This window comes from Chenopodium quinoa, unplaced genomic scaffold (assembly GCF_001683475.1).
Source record: "Chenopodium quinoa cultivar QQ74 unplaced genomic scaffold, ASM168347v1, whole genome shotgun sequence".
NCBI classification, from domain to species: domain Eukaryota; kingdom Viridiplantae; phylum Streptophyta; class Magnoliopsida; order Caryophyllales; family Amaranthaceae; genus Chenopodium; species Chenopodium quinoa.
In genome coordinates, this window is record NW_018743920.1 from 2,715,499 (window position 1) to 2,732,435 (window position 16,937).

The following is a 16,937-nucleotide window of genomic DNA, read 5'->3' on the forward strand; positions in this document are numbered from 1 at the left end:
AAGGTACATATATGATTAAAATTTAGTCAACTTAAATTAGATCAAATCAAGGAAAAATACCTTCATATTAGATTAGATGAACAAAAAAAAGGGGTGATTTCAGCATAGCTTTGAGTAAGGACACTCATTATAGGACAAGATGAACACCTCTATTACTTGTAAGTTAAAGGGCTATTCTACAATGCAACTACGATGCAATTTTGCAAATTGAAAAAGAACATCATCAAACTTTTTGTGTACATATTTTGCAATCTATTTCGGTTTACCTGTAATTAGGACATGTTCTCTTTGATTACCTTATTTTTGTTGAATTGAATTTATTTTTGCATAACTTAAATTATTTTACTGATATCAAATTGTTTGTACCGAACTTAAGTTATACAATATTAAATTTTTTTGATAATAACAACATACTCAATTCTACTTCGTATATAGTATTAAAACAAAGTAATGATATACAAATGGAGCGAGCAACTAATTTGAGACCGAGGTGGCGAGATTATCCGTACTACCACAAGGCTACAAGATGACAATTAAGGAGTACTTAGTCAACTAATCTCCCACAAACTACAAGATGACAATTACGTAACTACGTACAAACTTCAGAGAAGCTTCCTTCTTTCTCTTAGCTTTTAAGTTTTAACCTTGCATTTTGCAATAAAATCCCTCTAAACTCTTTTTGACTTTAATTTGCTTCTACAATAAGCCAATAATCCCATTAACAACAACCCAACTCCGATTCATATTGTTCTTTCGATATACTTGTTGAAGATTCAAGGGTTCCTTGATACTTTTAATGTCTTTGATCTTCGAGCTATGATTTTTGATTCCGATTTCTTTGTTAGAGCCTTAGAGGTAAACGTCTCTTCATTAGTTTTTTTTTTTTTTTTTTTTTTTTTTTTTTTTAAAAAAAAAAAAAAATTCATTAGCTTTTAATCATTAGTTTTTGTAATTAGTTTAAATTTGTTATAAAAAAAAAAAACAAAATCAATATACTTGTAGATTTTTTTTATTGCATATGACAAAAACACTAGTAAACAAGTTAAAAATCATCAGCAAAAATAAGTTTTGACTGTAAAATCTAGTTTTGATTGGTAAAAATCTGCTTGAAGTCGGGAACATGACTAATCGTATGGGAAAAAATGATGAAAAGATCCATCGATTAGCGACTTCCATTAGAAAAAGATTTGAGGATTTACCTCCTATATCGCCCAATTGTTGTATATATAAAATCCCTCGACCCCTTCGAATGGTGAATAAATCAGCCTATAAACCATGTTTAATTTCGATTGGCCCTTTTCACTACGGTAAGAAAGGGTTAGAACCCATGCAAGAGCACAAATTAAGGTACTTGCAAAACTTCCTAAAAAGAAATGAGAAGAAAAACTTGTCCAACTATTTGGAAAAGATTAAGCAATGGGAGAAAGAAATACGTGAATCTTACGTAGAGAATGTCGAGTTAGATAGCAAGGAATTCAATGAGATGGTTTTGTTGGATGGGTGTTTTTTGATCGAGTTTTTATTACTTTGGTTCCTCGATGAAGCAGAAGTGATTGATTCCATATTTAGGAAACCATCTTTGGAAGTTGTAATTATGCGCGACATCTTATTGTTAGAAAATCAACTTCCATTTTTTGTCTTGGAAGGCTTGTATAACATTGCTTTTGGTGATGAGAAATTGGTGCCACATCATCATACTGAAAATTCTGAATCCACCACTGACTTTGATGATATAGATAAGAGTGACACTACAAGGTCACTACCATCCTTCATAGGTCTATGTTGCCAAGTACTAATTGTGGGAAAAACGGAGATTTTGGAGAAATTTGACGATTGTAAAGTTTTACATCTTGTTGATTTCTTAAGGACATGTTATTTGCCTTCGGTTCTTAGGGATCCAAATGAGGGTGAAAATGATGATTTGGACTTTCCTCCTACCGTGGAGAGGCTTCAAGATGCCGGGATCAAATTTGAGGTGGCAAAAAATGGATCCTTACTAGACATAGAATTCAGTAACGGCATCTTAAGAATTCCTAAATTAGAGGTGGAAGACCACACAGAATCATTACTTCTAAACTTATTGGCATTGGAGCTATGCCATTATCATTTTGATTCTTATATAGTCGATTATGTTGTGTTGATGGATGTTCTAATTACGACTCTTAAGGATGTTGATATCCTTGCGACTAAGGGGATCATAATGAACTCCTTAGGTACCACAGAAGATTTTGCAGAAATATTCAACACTATATGCAAGGGAACAACTTATCAAGTAAAAGGGTTCTATTATTCTCGTCTTTGTAAACAACTAAGTGCATACTACAACACACGTTGGCATCGATGGAGGGCGACGCTAAAGCATGATTATTTTAGCAATCCATGGACAATTATTTCATTCATTGCTGCAATTATGTTAGTCATACTTACTATTGTACAAACCATTTGTACTATTATTTTAATGTAATATTTTATAAACTTGTAAATAAAACTGACTTACCATCGTAAGACCACCTTTTAGGTGGTTGGATCGAGGGAAGAGAGAAAAGAGAATAGATGGAGTCACATGCTTATAGTGACTCACAGAAGTGGTTTTATGAAATAAAACGGTTTTAGACAAATATTTTTCTTTATATTTTAATTGATGTAATTACAAAGTATAAAGGAGGTCTGCATGCTTTCAAGTAACATATCATTACCAATTGTTATTAGAGTGAAGTTTAATTAAGACTTAAAAAATAAGTCATTAACTCTCCTTTTCAATAATAAGTGCAGTCCACGTCATTTTGATTCAAGTAATTTATCCTTGAATGAAATTTAACACTTTTGTGAATGTCTTATTGTTTGATGAGGCGTACCTGCATTAGCTTTCTTGTGTTTGTCTCCACGTTCCTACAGTTTTATGGCAAAGAGAAGAATATTCATGATTTATGATGTCCTCATCATTTGCTTTCTATGAGTACGGACCATAATTTTAATTCATAAATAATACAAATTATGGAGATTGTTGGAGAATGGAGATAGTATCCTATTACAAACAAATAATTAAATCAAATAAGACTTGGTCTAATGAAATTATTTTGCATTATCTTAAAATTATGAGATTGTAGATCAAATGCCACTAGACATATTTTGAGTGGAGCTCCTTCAAGACAACCCACACCCCCCTCCCCCCCCCCCCCACACACGTTCCAAGGGCATAGCCCACTAATACGTATCAGGTTGATTTGTGAGAGGTTTTAAATTTATAGGGTTTTTCCCCTTACCTACCCAAAAAAGTTCATCGCTTCATTCAATTTAATTATCAAAAAAATAATTCAAATCAAAGCTGAGTAAACCTCATTTAGGATTTCGTTATCAGGAAATTATCTACTCCGTTCGTATTAAGTGTTACACATTCGATAGTTAGCCTTTTTCTAGTGTTACACATTTACATTTTTTTTGTCAAAATTATTAATTTAATTACAATTTTGCCACTTTTTTTAACTACCCAAAAAGTAGTTCCTCGCTTTTTAAACTCTATGTGCTTGTTTGGTTCAACATTGGGAAATAAATTTCCACGTGAAATCATATACTATAGGAAGTTAATTCCCTTGCTATTTGCATATAAATTCTTCAAAAGTGTTTGGTTGACATCATGGGAATTATTAGTATTTCCCAGGAAATAACTTCCTATGCATTGTAGGAATTCACTCACCTAGGGGGGGCTTGGTGAGTTATTTCCCATGCTATGTATAAATTTACATTCCCCTTGAAAATTTCATTTTCTAGGAATTTTTTAACCAAACACAACATATTTTAGTTATTGCCTAGGAATATCCATTTCCAAGGGAAATATCTTCCAACCAAACAAGCACTAAGTTAACTACTCGGGTACTAAAAGTTGTTGATTTAATCACAATTTTAATATTTACTAGATGAAACCCGTGTAATGCACGGTTTGTTTGTATTTTTTTAAAACAATTTTTTTTTGTTTTTATAAATTGTGAATTTACATTCATTCCTTATATATTTAGATAAAATTCCTAATTTCAAAAGATAATATATTATATTTAATTAATTCAAACTTTAAAATCTCATTCGCCAATTTTGCTTATGTGGCATTTGAATTATTTATTTCTAAAAGAAATTACAAATCTCTTATTTGATTGGCGCTATCACTAAAATTTATAATTCTACATGGCACGTTAAGAAATTTCTATCATATGTGGCTTTCTAAAAACTCGGAAAAAAACTCCCCTTTATATATATACTAGTTTTGTGCCCAGACGATGCCCGAATTGTTGATAAAATTTTAGGAAAAACTTTTTGGCTTGAAGGTTAAATACGATCATATAATCCTTTTTGATAAGCAATATATTTAGACATATGATATCATATTAATTTGAAATTATTTTTATCGAACTTAAATTATTTTTACTTTTGACATTGACTAAAATTATTTTTACTGATTAATGTAAATAGATATCTATCATATTATTAACTTGAAATTATTTTTTTCGAACTTAAATTATTTTTATAGAACTTGATTTTTTTTTTTGACATTGACTAAAATTATTTTACTAATTAAAGCTTATTTTTAGTCTAGTCTCTATTATTTTATAAATAAATTAAATATATATTATAAATGAATCTTATGTTAAATAACTTTTTAAAATGAAATTTAGGATGGAAATAGAATCGAGTTATAAGATATTTATTAAAAGTTATGATTAATTTTGTATATATGAAATATTAGAAGTATATCGATAATAAAACTCTATACAATATTTTTATCTTAAGAAATCTATCCAAAATTCGCTTACTTAGCATCATATGTGTCACAATAATACCCATTTATTATCTACGTGGCGTGACACTTGGCGAAAAATTGGAATGCCAAACGTCGCTATCTCGTGGCCTGGCTGCGAGATAGGCTTTATATACTAGTGATATATGATATGATATAACTAGTTTTGTGCCCGGGCAATGCCCAGATGCTTGATAAAATTTTAAGATAACATTTTTACTTTAATGTTAAATACGGTCAAATAATTTGTTCTGATAATGTAGGATATTTAGACATATGATAGTTTTGTGCCCGGGCAATGCCCAGATGCTTGATAAAATTTTAAGATAACATTTTTACTTTAATGTTAAATACGGTCAAATAATTTGTTCTGATAATGTAGGATATTTAGACATATGATATCATATAGCTTATATTTATATAATAATACTTTTTGTAATTTTGTTTGTAAATAGATATTTATGTCATTATTGATTTGAAATTATTTTTAATGAACTTAAATTATTTTTACTGAATTGAAAACATTTTTACCAAATTAAAATTAATTTTAATGATGAAAACTTATTTTTACTAATTCTCTAATATTTTTTAAAAATAAATTAAATAACAATGCATTTTGTATGCGGCTAGCCACACCATCTAGCCGGACAATAATAACCCTTATAAAACTGACTGAGTAACCCCTGTAATACTAAGTAACCTCCAACACTGACTAAGTAACCTCTATCTATAACCGAAAAATTGCAATGCCAAGTGTCGCTATTTTGTGACCTGACTGCGAGATCGACTTTATTTAATAGTGATACATGATATGATATGATATGATATTAGATTTTATTTTTATATAAATATTTAATTACTTCGTATGACTTTCATTCACATGCGTGGAATTGGCTATAATGCATCAATCAATCGATCGAAGTTTCTTCCTTCCCAAAAAAAAAAAAAAAAAAAAAAAAATTATGTTTTTTTCTTTGTATTCAGTTCATTACTTTGACTAAAGTATGAGCTCACTATCTCTATTGAGGCATTGATCATCCTAATTCTTAAAAAGCTGTCAATCGATTTGTTCTCAAAATCCCATCTTTTGAAATTTCTCTCTTCAGGTATTCTAACTTCCTAAACTTTTTTCCATCAGAAATCGCATTATTTAATCTTTTTCCTTTTGCCATTTTTTGTACTCATGATCATGGAATTTTTAGCTAGCTACTTCTAAATTCAGATTCAATTTTATGATAATTGGATTGCCTTCTATAATTTGATTTTTGAGGATTTAATTTCTCTAATTTAATTTGGTTTATTTGAATTAGCTACTCTTTTTTTTTTTTTTTTTTTTTTTTTTTTTGAAAGATTTGAATTAGCTTGATTGTCACTTGAACATATATTTTGTCCTGTATTTTAAAAGATAGTATTATAAATTAAATATTTTTTGAGGGTAATTTTGAATACCCATCAGTTGAGATGTAAAATCTGTAACATCAAGCTATGTGCTTCAATCAGTAGAATTGTTCTAATTCTTTGTGATTTATTGGTATTAAATACAGGCGAACTCATTAGCTTACAAACGGAATATTAATGCTTGATTAACTGATTTTACTGTATTATTGAAAAAATCATCATTAGAGTATATAAGCTGATGAAACCGAGCTGGTAGGATCTATATTGAGTGTGTTATTATAGATGAAACCGAGCTGGTGGGATCTATCTTGATTATGTTCTTTTAAGTCTTGATGTAGAGGTTCCAAAGTTTTCTTGATTGTGTTCTTTTAAGTCTTGATGTTAAGGTTCCAAAGTTTTTTTGATTGTGTTCTTTAAAGTCTTGATGTAAAGGTTCCAAAGTTTTCGTTCTGTTTGTGAGGTATGAATGCCTGTTTATAATTGAATGATTATATGCCAATGTTACTTCATTGTATTTATTCATATTCGAAGAATCTGAATATCGATTGAAATAGACTTAGCTTGTGTATCCACAAGTTGCATTCTGATAAAGGGCACAAATATAGGCCTTTTGCTATTTTTTTTTTTCCTTCCATAGTTGGTGAAATCATTAATTCTGGTTTGAAGCTTACCTTTGAGTAGGATGTGCATTATCCTTCGTCTTGGTTACAATGGTACATTTTTTTTTTTAATTTTTTTAATTTTTATATAGCAATAGATATTGGTCTGGTACATGTTTATGATTATATTATCATATACTTCTTGTTGATTTTGGTTGTTTCTGGTTGAATGAAAACTCCACAAGCTGAGCAACTTTTATATATGACTAATGAAGTATACTCTGTCGTATGATGCAGTGCAATGGAGGATCCAATTGATGAATTAGCGACTTCCATCAAGAGGAAGTGTGAAACACTACCCCCACTGTCTTCAAAATGCTGTATCTACAGAATTCCCAGAAACCTCCGAAATATTAATGAAAACTCCTACACTCCTTCCCTTATCTCCATTGGCCCCTTCCATCGCGGCAATCCAAAATTGCATGGCATGGAGGAGCAAAAATTGAGATATTTACGGAAATTCATACAACGGAATGATAATAGGGACTTGGAGGATTATCTGACTGCATCAATGAAATGGGAGAAGGAAGCACGGGATAGTTATTTGGGAACCATCAATCTCACAAGTGTGGAGTTTATAGAAATGCTAGTGCTTGATGGCTGTTTCATTATTGAGTTTTTCTTGACATGGTTAGGATGTACGATTGATCCCAATGACCGTATCTTTCACAGGCCAGCTCTGAGCCAAGCAGTTTTACGCGATCTTAAACTGCTTGAGAATCAAGTTCCCTTTTTCGTCCTAGAAATTTTATACAACATTGCTTTTGAAGACAACAAAAAAGCTCCTAGCTTCTTGAAGGTCACTTGTGAATGTATGATAGGCCTTGGCAAGGTCCCTCAGCATTTCAAGAAGACGAAGATATTGCATTTGGTTGATTTCCTGAGAACTTACTACCTACCACCAGAAAGGAAAGAAATTTGCCACAAGGATGAAAATTGGGAATTCCCTGATGGAATTTCTGAGCTCTACGAGTCTGGTGTGACATTACAGGTAGATAAAGATGACAAGTTCCTCAATATCAAATTCGAAAATGGAGTCCTTTATATACCTGAGCTAATGCTGGAAAATCACACCGAATCTCAACTCAGAAACTTGGTCGCCTTTGAACAATGTCATTACCCTCAGGAATCGTTTTTGATCGATTATGTATTGTTTTTGGACAGTCTCATCTATGACAGGAAAGATGTGGAAGTCTTGGTCAATCATGGGATTATACTGAACTTTCCTGGTAGCAGTGAAGATGTTTACAGACTCTTCAGCAATATCTCCAAGGGAACGACTTATTCACGTAAAACTTTCTATTATGCTGATGTATGTAGGCGCCTCAATGAGTATAGTGGGACACCTTGGAACCGGTGGAAGGCAATACTCCGTCAAGATTACTTTAGTAATCCATGGTCCATGATTTCTACAATCGTAGCTGTAGTTTTGCTTATACTTACTGTCATACAGACTTACTGTGATATTATTCAACTCCAGTACTGAATATCCCAATTTTACTGAACATTCTTTTGTGGTTGCAGAAAAAATGATGGTTATCTTAGAAAAAATTTGTTGTTGCTGCACATAACTTTCCAGAAATCGCAGTTGTATGTAGCAATATGTATCAGTTTTAATGTCATCTCATCTATAAGTGTGATTCACCAGTCGCTGTTGCTTCTTTCAAATTTGATTAAGCACCTTTATTTATTAGAACTTGTTGGCTATGTTAAGTACACTGATGTCCACTCGTTAGGCACCTACACAATATCCTGCAAACACCCTACCTCAAAGTGCCACTGGTGAGCTTGGAACTTGTGAGCTTGAGTTCGGGAAATGCTTTAATTACTTGAGCTCCCTCACCTCTTTAATTTGAGTATCTAATTTAGGCCAGAGTGATTTACTTTATTGCATTCCAATTTTCTGTTTTGCTCAATTTTTGTATTACAGGTGCAGTTTCTTGTAGCAATCAGACTTCCCAAAACAAATTTTCGCAATATTTGATTCAAGCAAACCTTGTCCAGAAACTGATTTATGTCCTAATTGTTGGAGTAACAACATAATACTATGCAGGGTCTTCATTTTCTAGCAATACAGCAAATAGGGGAGTACTGTGCAGAATTATCTTTAAGAACTCACATCCAAATTGGTCACCTCTTCTGCTCCACCATGCATTGTCGTCCTCCAATCAAACTTATGCAATAGATTTGCTTGTAGAATTGTAGAAGCCACTGTTTGCCATGTCAGATGATATTCCGGGCACATCCTTCTTCATGATCCAAGCGGGATGTGCTGACAGTCTTACCTTCTGAAATCTGTCATCGAATGCAGGAACTTTTTTGGTTTAAAATCGTTGGGTTCATTCCACAGAAACGGATCTTTTTGGACAGCCTAAGCATTGATAATAACCATTGCCTTTGCATGAATATCATAGCCATTTATTCAAGCATCTTTGGTCGATTCTCTAGTTTGGTATTAAAGGAACGCAAGGATGTAGCCGTCGAGTTTCCTTGATCACAGATTTCAAGTATTGCATATACTGTTCTTTTGCATACAATTTTTGTCTTAGAAATTCTCTTACTTGTGCACTTATTTGTTGCATAATAATTATGCCATTGCTCATCCTAGGTGTAAGGTGTATCAATCCCACCAAAAGGGTCGATGTTCATGCAATTAGAACCACCAAGCCACATAGATTTAAAGCTAGTGTGGCAACAAGAATTATAAGTTACAGTCAATCCATTTCTTAATGTGATTGTTTGTAAAAAAAATTATATAGGGTTTATTAGCTAGTCATCCTCCTTATTCTTCAAACTGGGACAATATTTTTAACTCACATGTAAGCACCATTACTTATCAAAGTTACAATGAGGGTGTTCGATAATTGGTTTTTGGCCTAACTTTTAGCTTTTGACTTTTTAGTTTGGTCAAACAGTAAAAAAATATGTTTGATTGTTGGCTTTTTAGCCAAAAACTAAAAACCAATAGAAGTAGCTTTTTCTATTGGCTTTTAGCTTTGTTGGCCTACTTTTTTTTTTTAGTAATAATAATTAACAATCACAACTAATTTTGATACACTTTATAAACAACCAACTTAAAAGTCAATCTATATAGCTGGTCAAACAAGTCAAGCAAACCCGCCAGCAACCTAAAGCTAGCCAATTGTCGATTGTCAAACAATCCTTTTTTTTTTTTTTTTTTGGATAATTACGGTCGTTTTTATTTAAGTATGGGTACTTCCATTTTTTGACATTAGTTTGGTTAACCACCTAGAGAGTGTTTGGTAAGTGGGAATTGAGGGTGGGATTAGGAATATTAATCCCAATCTATAGTAATTCCATGTTTGGTTCATGGAATGGGAAAATAAAGGGGGAAGGGGAAGGGGAATTAAATGCTTCTATTCCCATTATTTTATTAAGGGGGAGTAGGTAGTAGAGATGGGAATTAGAAACAAGTAATGAATTGACTAAAAAATGCCATTAATAAAATAAAAAATGAAATGATTTTTATAAGGGTGTTTTCGTAATTGTAAAATGTTATTTCTCATCTATTTCCATCTCTTTCCAAACAAGATATTGGACATATTTTATGAATTACCACCTTCTAACTCCCACTTGCCAAACACCCCTAATGTAGTTCCCTCCCAATCAATCAATCGCCAAATCTTGGTCTCTCTTTGCTTTAACTATGAGCTTTTTGACTATCAGTCGCCATTATTCTGGGTTTTCTAAGCAGCTGCTTATCAAATCCTTCTCAACTTCTATCTTCTTTATCTTTCTATAATCAGGTAATCTCATTTTTCTTATTTTGTCGATTTTCATGATTAATCCCATTTCCCGATATCTAATCTAGTTTTGTCATCATAAATTGCCATTTTTAACTTTAATTTTGATTAAATTTAGTGATTTGCTTCTGATCTTGTACTTTGACTGCCTTCATCATCATTATTCTGTTTAAAATCCTAATTGCTTCACTCAGAAAATTAAAAAGGGGGTTTCATTAATTTTAAAGTTGCTAGTAAATTATATTACTGCAAATCCAAGTTTTGGTTATAATAAAAGGAATTGTGCTGTTTTCTGTGATTATGATGTCGGAAAATCAAATATTTCCTTGTTTTTGTAGGCTTTGATGCCTCATTTTGTGCAATATCTATGTTTTTATTATATGGGATTGTGATAAATCATGATTATAAACTATCCTGCTTAGATCTCCTTGTTGATTGAACAAGCTGAACCCCATCAGATTATGTTTTTCCTATGGTATCGTGTCGAAAATATAGCAGGAAGTTGCATTAGTAGCTCATAATTGCTTTTGAGTTTTCCAACTGGCTTTGGTTTTGAAGAAAAATTGAATTAGAGAAGGGAGGAATAGGAGGAGAAACGAAGTGAAAAGTAAAGAAACTATGGATTTTTTCCTTGGTTTGATAAGATAGAACAAGAAGTAATCTACTATTATCCTTTTGATTTGGTTTGATAAGAAAGTAACCTTCTTTCGACTTCTTTCTGTCCAAATGTTACCGTTTGGGTGGAAAATCTAAGAAGTTTGGTCGATAATGAAGCCTTTCCTCTTGTTTTGATTCCCTTTTTTTCCACTTATTGGTACCAAATACGGGCAAGCAGCCCTTTCCTTTCTTTAATTGCCATTCCCTTACTTTCAAATAAGAATTTGAAGCTTTTTCACAGAGATCACAAAAGCTATATTTCCTGGCTAACAGTCGTATTTCATGTAGCTTACACCGTATGGTCGAAGGTTTAATCATGTTATGTTTATTATGATGTTAGAGGCTGTTCTGCAATCTGTTTTCTCAAGCTTGTCTGAGCAATATGGCTTCGAGTTAGTTTTTAAAGATATAAGCTAGTTAGAAATTAGTGCCTATACGCGTGGCGGGTTGCCTAGTTTCATATGTAAGGAAGAATGGATGTACCATAAGTAAATTATATCGTATTAAACAAAGCCTTCAATCTCACTTAATTTACCCACGGCCAATTTCCCATTCCCAGGAATGGCCAATAGCTAGTTTTAAGTTTCTTGGATTTTTTTCATATGAAATCGAACCCTTGTTCAATATCACAATGAAATCTGTGTACTGCTCCATATAATTAGGTTTGGCTTTAATGCTAGAACTTTCCCTGCGGTTTGGTTTTGTGACATTTTGTCACTAAATTTTAGTCCTTTTATTTACTTTTGAAAGCTTTCCAAGTCTGTTGCAGCTTTGTAAAAGGGCTTTTAATTAAGTACCTGGTTGCTAGATAGAGCCAGGAGCATAAGTATGCAATCTTTTTTCTTGCTAATCTGCCTCTAATTTACTCAAGTAGTCCTATTGTGTGAAGATATATTGTCTGCTGAAGGCCTGTGCCTTAATTAACGATCAGGATTGGTCAAGACATGTTTAGATCGAGCTGAAGTGGAGAAACTTCTTCGTTTCAGTTAAATTAGAAATTTCTGATTTATAATGTGCTCCCATTCTTCAGGAATTTGATGTCGGAAGCAGAGCTGGTGGGACTCATCATGAAGCTGGTCTTTTACATTTTACCTTGAAGCTTCTGAGATTTCCTTCTGTTTGTGAGGTATGGATGCCTATTTCTAATTGAGCATATGCCTATGTTAATTTATCAGAGTTAGTCAAATCTCAAAGGCTCCAAATCACAATAGGAAATAGCTTGAGACTCTGCAATTTGCTTTCTGATAAAGAGAAAAAAGAGGTTTTCTTAATTTCCAGCCATAGCTAGTGGAAAAACTGGTACTGGTTTGAAACTAGTCTTTGACTAGGATGAGCACTCTTTGTCTTGGCTACAATGTTGCAGCACTACCGCCATTTATAGCAATAAATTACTGATGTAATTGATATGAGACTTTTTTCTGATCACATCAGCTCTTGTTAGTTTTCGTTGGTTCTGGTTGATACCTCTTTGAGCTGAACAACTTGTATGTCTGACTGCGTTTCACCTGTCATATGATGCAGTTCAATGGAAGACCCTATTGATGAGTTGGCGACTACCATAAAACGGAAGTGTGAAACACTTCCCCCTCTGTCTTCAAAATGCTGTATCTACAGAATCCCCACAAATCTTCGGAAAGTTAACGAAAACTCATACACTCCTTCCCTTATCACTATTGGCCCTTTTCATCGTGGCAATCAGAAATATCAAGCCATGGAGGAGCACAAATTGCGATATCTACAGAGATTTATTCAACGAAATAGTAACAGGGACTTGGAAGATTACCTTACTGCGGCAATGAAATGGGAGAAGGAAGCTCGAAATAGTTACTTGGCAACCATCAATCTCTCCAGCTTAGAGTTTACAGAAATGCTAGTGCTTGATGGCTGCTTCATTATTGAGTTCTTCTTAACTTGGCATGGAAGCACTATTGATCCCAACGACCGTATCTTTCACAGGCCAGCTCTGAGCCAAGCAGTTTTACGCGATCTTAAACTGCTTGAGAACCAAGTTCCCTTTTTCATTCTTGAAATTTTATACAACATTGCTTTTGAAGATGACAAAAAAGCTCCTAGCTTCTTGAAGGTCACTTGTGAATGTATGATAGGCCTTGGCAAGGTCCCTCAGCATTTCAAGAAGACGAAGATATTGCATTTGGTTGATTTTCTGAGAACTTACTACCTACCACCAGAGAGGAAAGAGATCTGCCACGCGGATGAATATTGGGAATTCCCTGATGGTATTTCTGAACTCTATGAGTCAGGTGTGACATTAAAGGTTGATAAAGATGATAAGTTTCTCAATATCAAATTTGAAAATGGTGTCCTTTATATACCCGAGTTAATGCTGGAAAATCATACGGAATCTCAACTCAGAAACTTGGTTGCCTTTGAACAATGTCATTATCCCCGGGAGTCCTTTGTGGTTGATTATGTTCTTTTTTTAGACAGTCTCATCTATGACAGGAAAGATGTAGAAGTCTTGGTCAATCATGGGATTATACTTAATTCCCCCGGAAGCAGCGAGGATGTTTACAGAATGTTCAGCAATATCTCCAAAGGAACGACATACTCACGTGTAACCTTCTATTATGCTGATATATGTAGGTCCCTCAACGAGTATTGTGGGACTCCTTGGAACCGCTGGAAGGCAATACTTCGCCAAGATTACTTCAACAATCCATGGTCCATTATTTCTACAATCGCTGCTGTAGTTTTGCTTATTCTTACTGTCATACAGACTTACTGCGATATTATTCAACTTCAGTACTGAATATCCTAACTCTCCTGAACATTCTCTTGGGCTTGCAGAGAAAATGTGGGTGAGTTTCAGAAACTTTTCGGGTTCCTATGATTCTATGGAGTATTTGTCCAGAAATTGCTGTTTGTAGTGATTTGTATCAATTTCAGTATTTCACTGTCATATACAGTATACCATATTACTGATGTATTGCAGACAATTCAATCAAATTTGATTCAGCACCTGTATTATAGAAATTTTTGTATCATCAATGTCCTGAACTAGACACCGTATAACCTTCCCCACAGTGCCATTACCACCAATGAACTTGGAAATTGAGAACTTGGGTTCAGGTAGAACTAACCACCCTGACCGAGTCCTCTCACTTCTTTGATTTGATTTAGCTGACTCAACTCAGAGAGTTGGATACTTCTATTTCAACTTTTAGTTTTCCCTATATTGGTCCTTTTTTTCTTGGTAGAATTATACAATTTGTTTGGCGCTTTTGGCTACTAATTACACATTTGAACAATAAAAAAAAATAATTAGTGTAATGTTTGAGATATTCTGTAATAGAATTTGAGATATTAAATTACAAGTTCCTCAAAGAATTGCTATATAAAATAGTAAATCAAATAGACAGCTTCGTATTATATGTATATCTCATCAAAAGTTCATAAAGATGAAGCTTATAATGTATCAAATTCACAAAAAAGGAAAATTGAACAGGTTGATTAGTTTCGGAACTGAACATGTATTGCTTTCATCTAGGTGTATTCGTCTTAAAACCGTCTTACATAAATTTTGTGTCTACAATGGTAAGAAAAAAAACTGTAAGAAATTGTCCTCAAGAGAGGATTGGTACCACTGAGTCACTGACTGATACACGCTATTTAATTGGTATATATAAAGTAACATGTTATTGTGATAAAAGAACATGATATATAACATTTTAATTTACTAGTATACTATAAATAAGATAACATATACCTTGTTCTATATTTATAATATCATGTTCTTTTACCTATATACTTGTGTTATCCGAGAGCAATGTACTTATTGTTCACTCGTATACATGATCTAATTAATTTATCGTTTTTAAGTCTATTTACATTAGTTTGGCATTTTTCTGATACATTCATTTATGGAGTACATTGATATTCGGTACGAAGTACTTTTGTGAAAAAAACTAATGAGAACTAACTTTGGTGTAGATGTTTATCCACTTGATGGAAAAAAAAAAAAAAAAAATCAGTATAGTTATAGTAGGTCATTATCTTGATTTCTAGTTAAGTTGATGTGTTTATAAAGGAATTGTTAAGTCAAATTTCTTTTATTTGATTCCATTCGAATTTCTTATTAGACCAATTTTTGTGAGAGTTTTTTGAGTCAAATAAGACAAATTCAATAGAATGAAACAAATACGTGTTATAGAATACAGAGTAACTTCTTACTTAATATGACGTTTTTTTTTCCGCAAAATGGCAAAGAGACTTAGAAGAGTAGAGTTGGTCTATTAAAGTGAAACTTCTCATGTAAACATTTTAAAAAGAGTCTAGCTTTACTGAGAAGGGAGGAAAATTGTACATAAAGTTGTAATATGACATATTTTAAAATGCAACTACCAAACAACAGTAATTTGATTTTGATAATAAAAAATGAGTTAAGTAAATGGAGTAATTATTATACTAATGATTAGAGAAGAAAATAATTAAGGGTTGAAGTGTACTTTTTTTATTATCAACAGTAATATGAATAGTAAGTTTATTTTAGGTTGTAGACTTACTTAGCTTGTAGTTTATTGAGTGCATCTGTGCATGTGAACTTACAGAAAGAGACATAGATGGAAGGGATCTTGTCAATTATAATCTGTATAAAATGTACTTGTACTTCATAATTTTTTTTAAAAAAAAAAAAAAAAAAAACTGTTTCTTTCTTCATAAAAATAGTATTATATCTAGTAATTTTTTTCCTTAGCACAACAAGCAAATAGTTGGAGTTTAGAAATAAAAAGAGAAAAAAAAGACATAAAATAAATATCATATATTGTATTAATTTGTCTAATTTATTTGAAAGCTCACAAAGAATGGATAAATGACACTTATGATCAAGAGGAACTACTAGTGCCAAATTACTTACTTATATGGTCTATAAATGCTTCCGACCTCCATCCAAAATTTCTTTGCCACATTGGTATATAGTGTCACTTCAACTATTAACGTGACAAATAATTTTAAGCAGAGATTGTAGTTGAACATCTACTACTAAATTACTCCGTATGCATGATACAACAACGTAAAAATTAAAGATAAGAACTAGAGGGAGCACAAGCAATACAAGCAAGAAAGAAGATGGCAGAAGAAGCACCATCTTCTTCAAGATTAGAACTACTTCTCTTGAACTTCTTAACTTTGCTTTTGTTGCATTGCACTATTTGCATTACTTGATCTCTTTGTTGTTGCTGTTGCCTTCCTTTAATGGCTTCTTCTACTCTTGACACCATTTTTTTTGTTTTTGATTTGGGATCTTTAAGCTTAAAGGATGTAGTATTGTTTGTATGATAAGAATTGCTTACAAATTTGGATGAACTTCTTCTCACTTATATAGCCAACCAAAGTGAGTGGGTGGGTTTTGTGCTATAAATAATTGTGTGCCAATTGCCAACCATTGGTGGGGTTGTATTGAGAATGTATAAGGGCAATGTGCCAATCCCTTCTTTTTTGTCTTATAAAATATAAAGGGTTCTCTATCATTTCTAAATATAATCAATATTTTTTTAATAGTTTGAGATATAAGTAAGTTGAGAATTTATGACCGATATGCATAATTAAATAATTATATATATATATATATTTTTGTACGAGAAAGTTATCAATTAAACCAGCAAAGTTCAAGAACAACACATGAATTATTATGTGATTCACAACAATTAATAG

At 32.6% G+C, this 16,937-nt stretch overlaps 4 protein-coding genes across 4 annotated transcripts; 3 read left to right on the forward strand and 1 right to left on the reverse strand.

Moving 5' to 3' along the window:
* Positions 1-917: 917 nt before the first annotated feature.
* LOC110687908 (UPF0481 protein At3g47200-like) lies at positions 918-2,632 on the forward strand. Its single transcript, XM_021864550.1, has one exon. The coding sequence runs from the start codon at positions 1,121-1,123 to the stop codon at positions 2,462-2,464; it is 1,344 nt and encodes a 447-aa protein (XP_021720242.1). The 5' UTR covers positions 918-1,120; the 3' UTR covers positions 2,465-2,632.
* Positions 2,633-5,596: 2,964 nt separating this feature from the next.
* LOC110687909 (UPF0481 protein At3g47200-like) lies at positions 5,597-8,511 on the forward strand. Its single transcript, XM_021864551.1, has 2 exons — positions 5,597-5,892; positions 7,081-8,511. Exon 2 carries the CDS (start codon positions 7,085-7,087, stop codon positions 8,327-8,329), a length of 1,245 nt encoding a protein of 414 aa, XP_021720243.1. The 5' UTR covers positions 5,597-5,892; positions 7,081-7,084; the 3' UTR covers positions 8,330-8,511.
* A 1,908-nt stretch (positions 8,512-10,419) lies between these two features.
* Positions 10,420-14,269, forward strand: LOC110687910 (UPF0481 protein At3g47200-like). Its single transcript, XM_021864552.1, has 3 exons — positions 10,420-10,610; positions 12,295-12,390; positions 12,786-14,269. Exon 3 carries the CDS (start codon positions 12,790-12,792, stop codon positions 14,032-14,034), a length of 1,245 nt encoding a protein of 414 aa, XP_021720244.1. The 5' UTR covers positions 10,420-10,610; positions 12,295-12,390; positions 12,786-12,789; the 3' UTR covers positions 14,035-14,269.
* Positions 14,270-16,065: 1,796 nt separating this feature from the next.
* On the reverse strand, positions 16,066-16,609 carry LOC110687601. The gene has a single exon (XM_021864241.1). It carries the CDS (start codon positions 16,502-16,504, stop codon positions 16,304-16,306), a length of 201 nt encoding a protein of 66 aa, XP_021719933.1. The 5' UTR covers positions 16,505-16,609; the 3' UTR covers positions 16,066-16,303.
* Between the last annotated feature and the right edge of the window lie 328 nt (positions 16,610-16,937).

Excerpts from the sequence above, each read along its gene's own strand:
- LOC110687908 (XM_021864550.1), top strand. The coding sequence starts at position 1,121 with ATGACTAATCGTATGGGAAAAAATGATGAAAAGATCCATCGATTAGCG.
- LOC110687909 (XM_021864551.1), top strand. The coding sequence starts at position 7,085 with ATGGAGGATCCAATTGATGAATTAGCGACTTCCATCAAGAGGAAGTGT.
- LOC110687910 (XM_021864552.1), top strand. The coding sequence starts at position 12,790 with ATGGAAGACCCTATTGATGAGTTGGCGACTACCATAAAACGGAAGTGT.
- LOC110687601 (XM_021864241.1), bottom strand. The coding sequence starts at position 16,504 with ATGGTGTCAAGAGTAGAAGAAGCCATTAAAGGAAGGCAACAGCAACAA.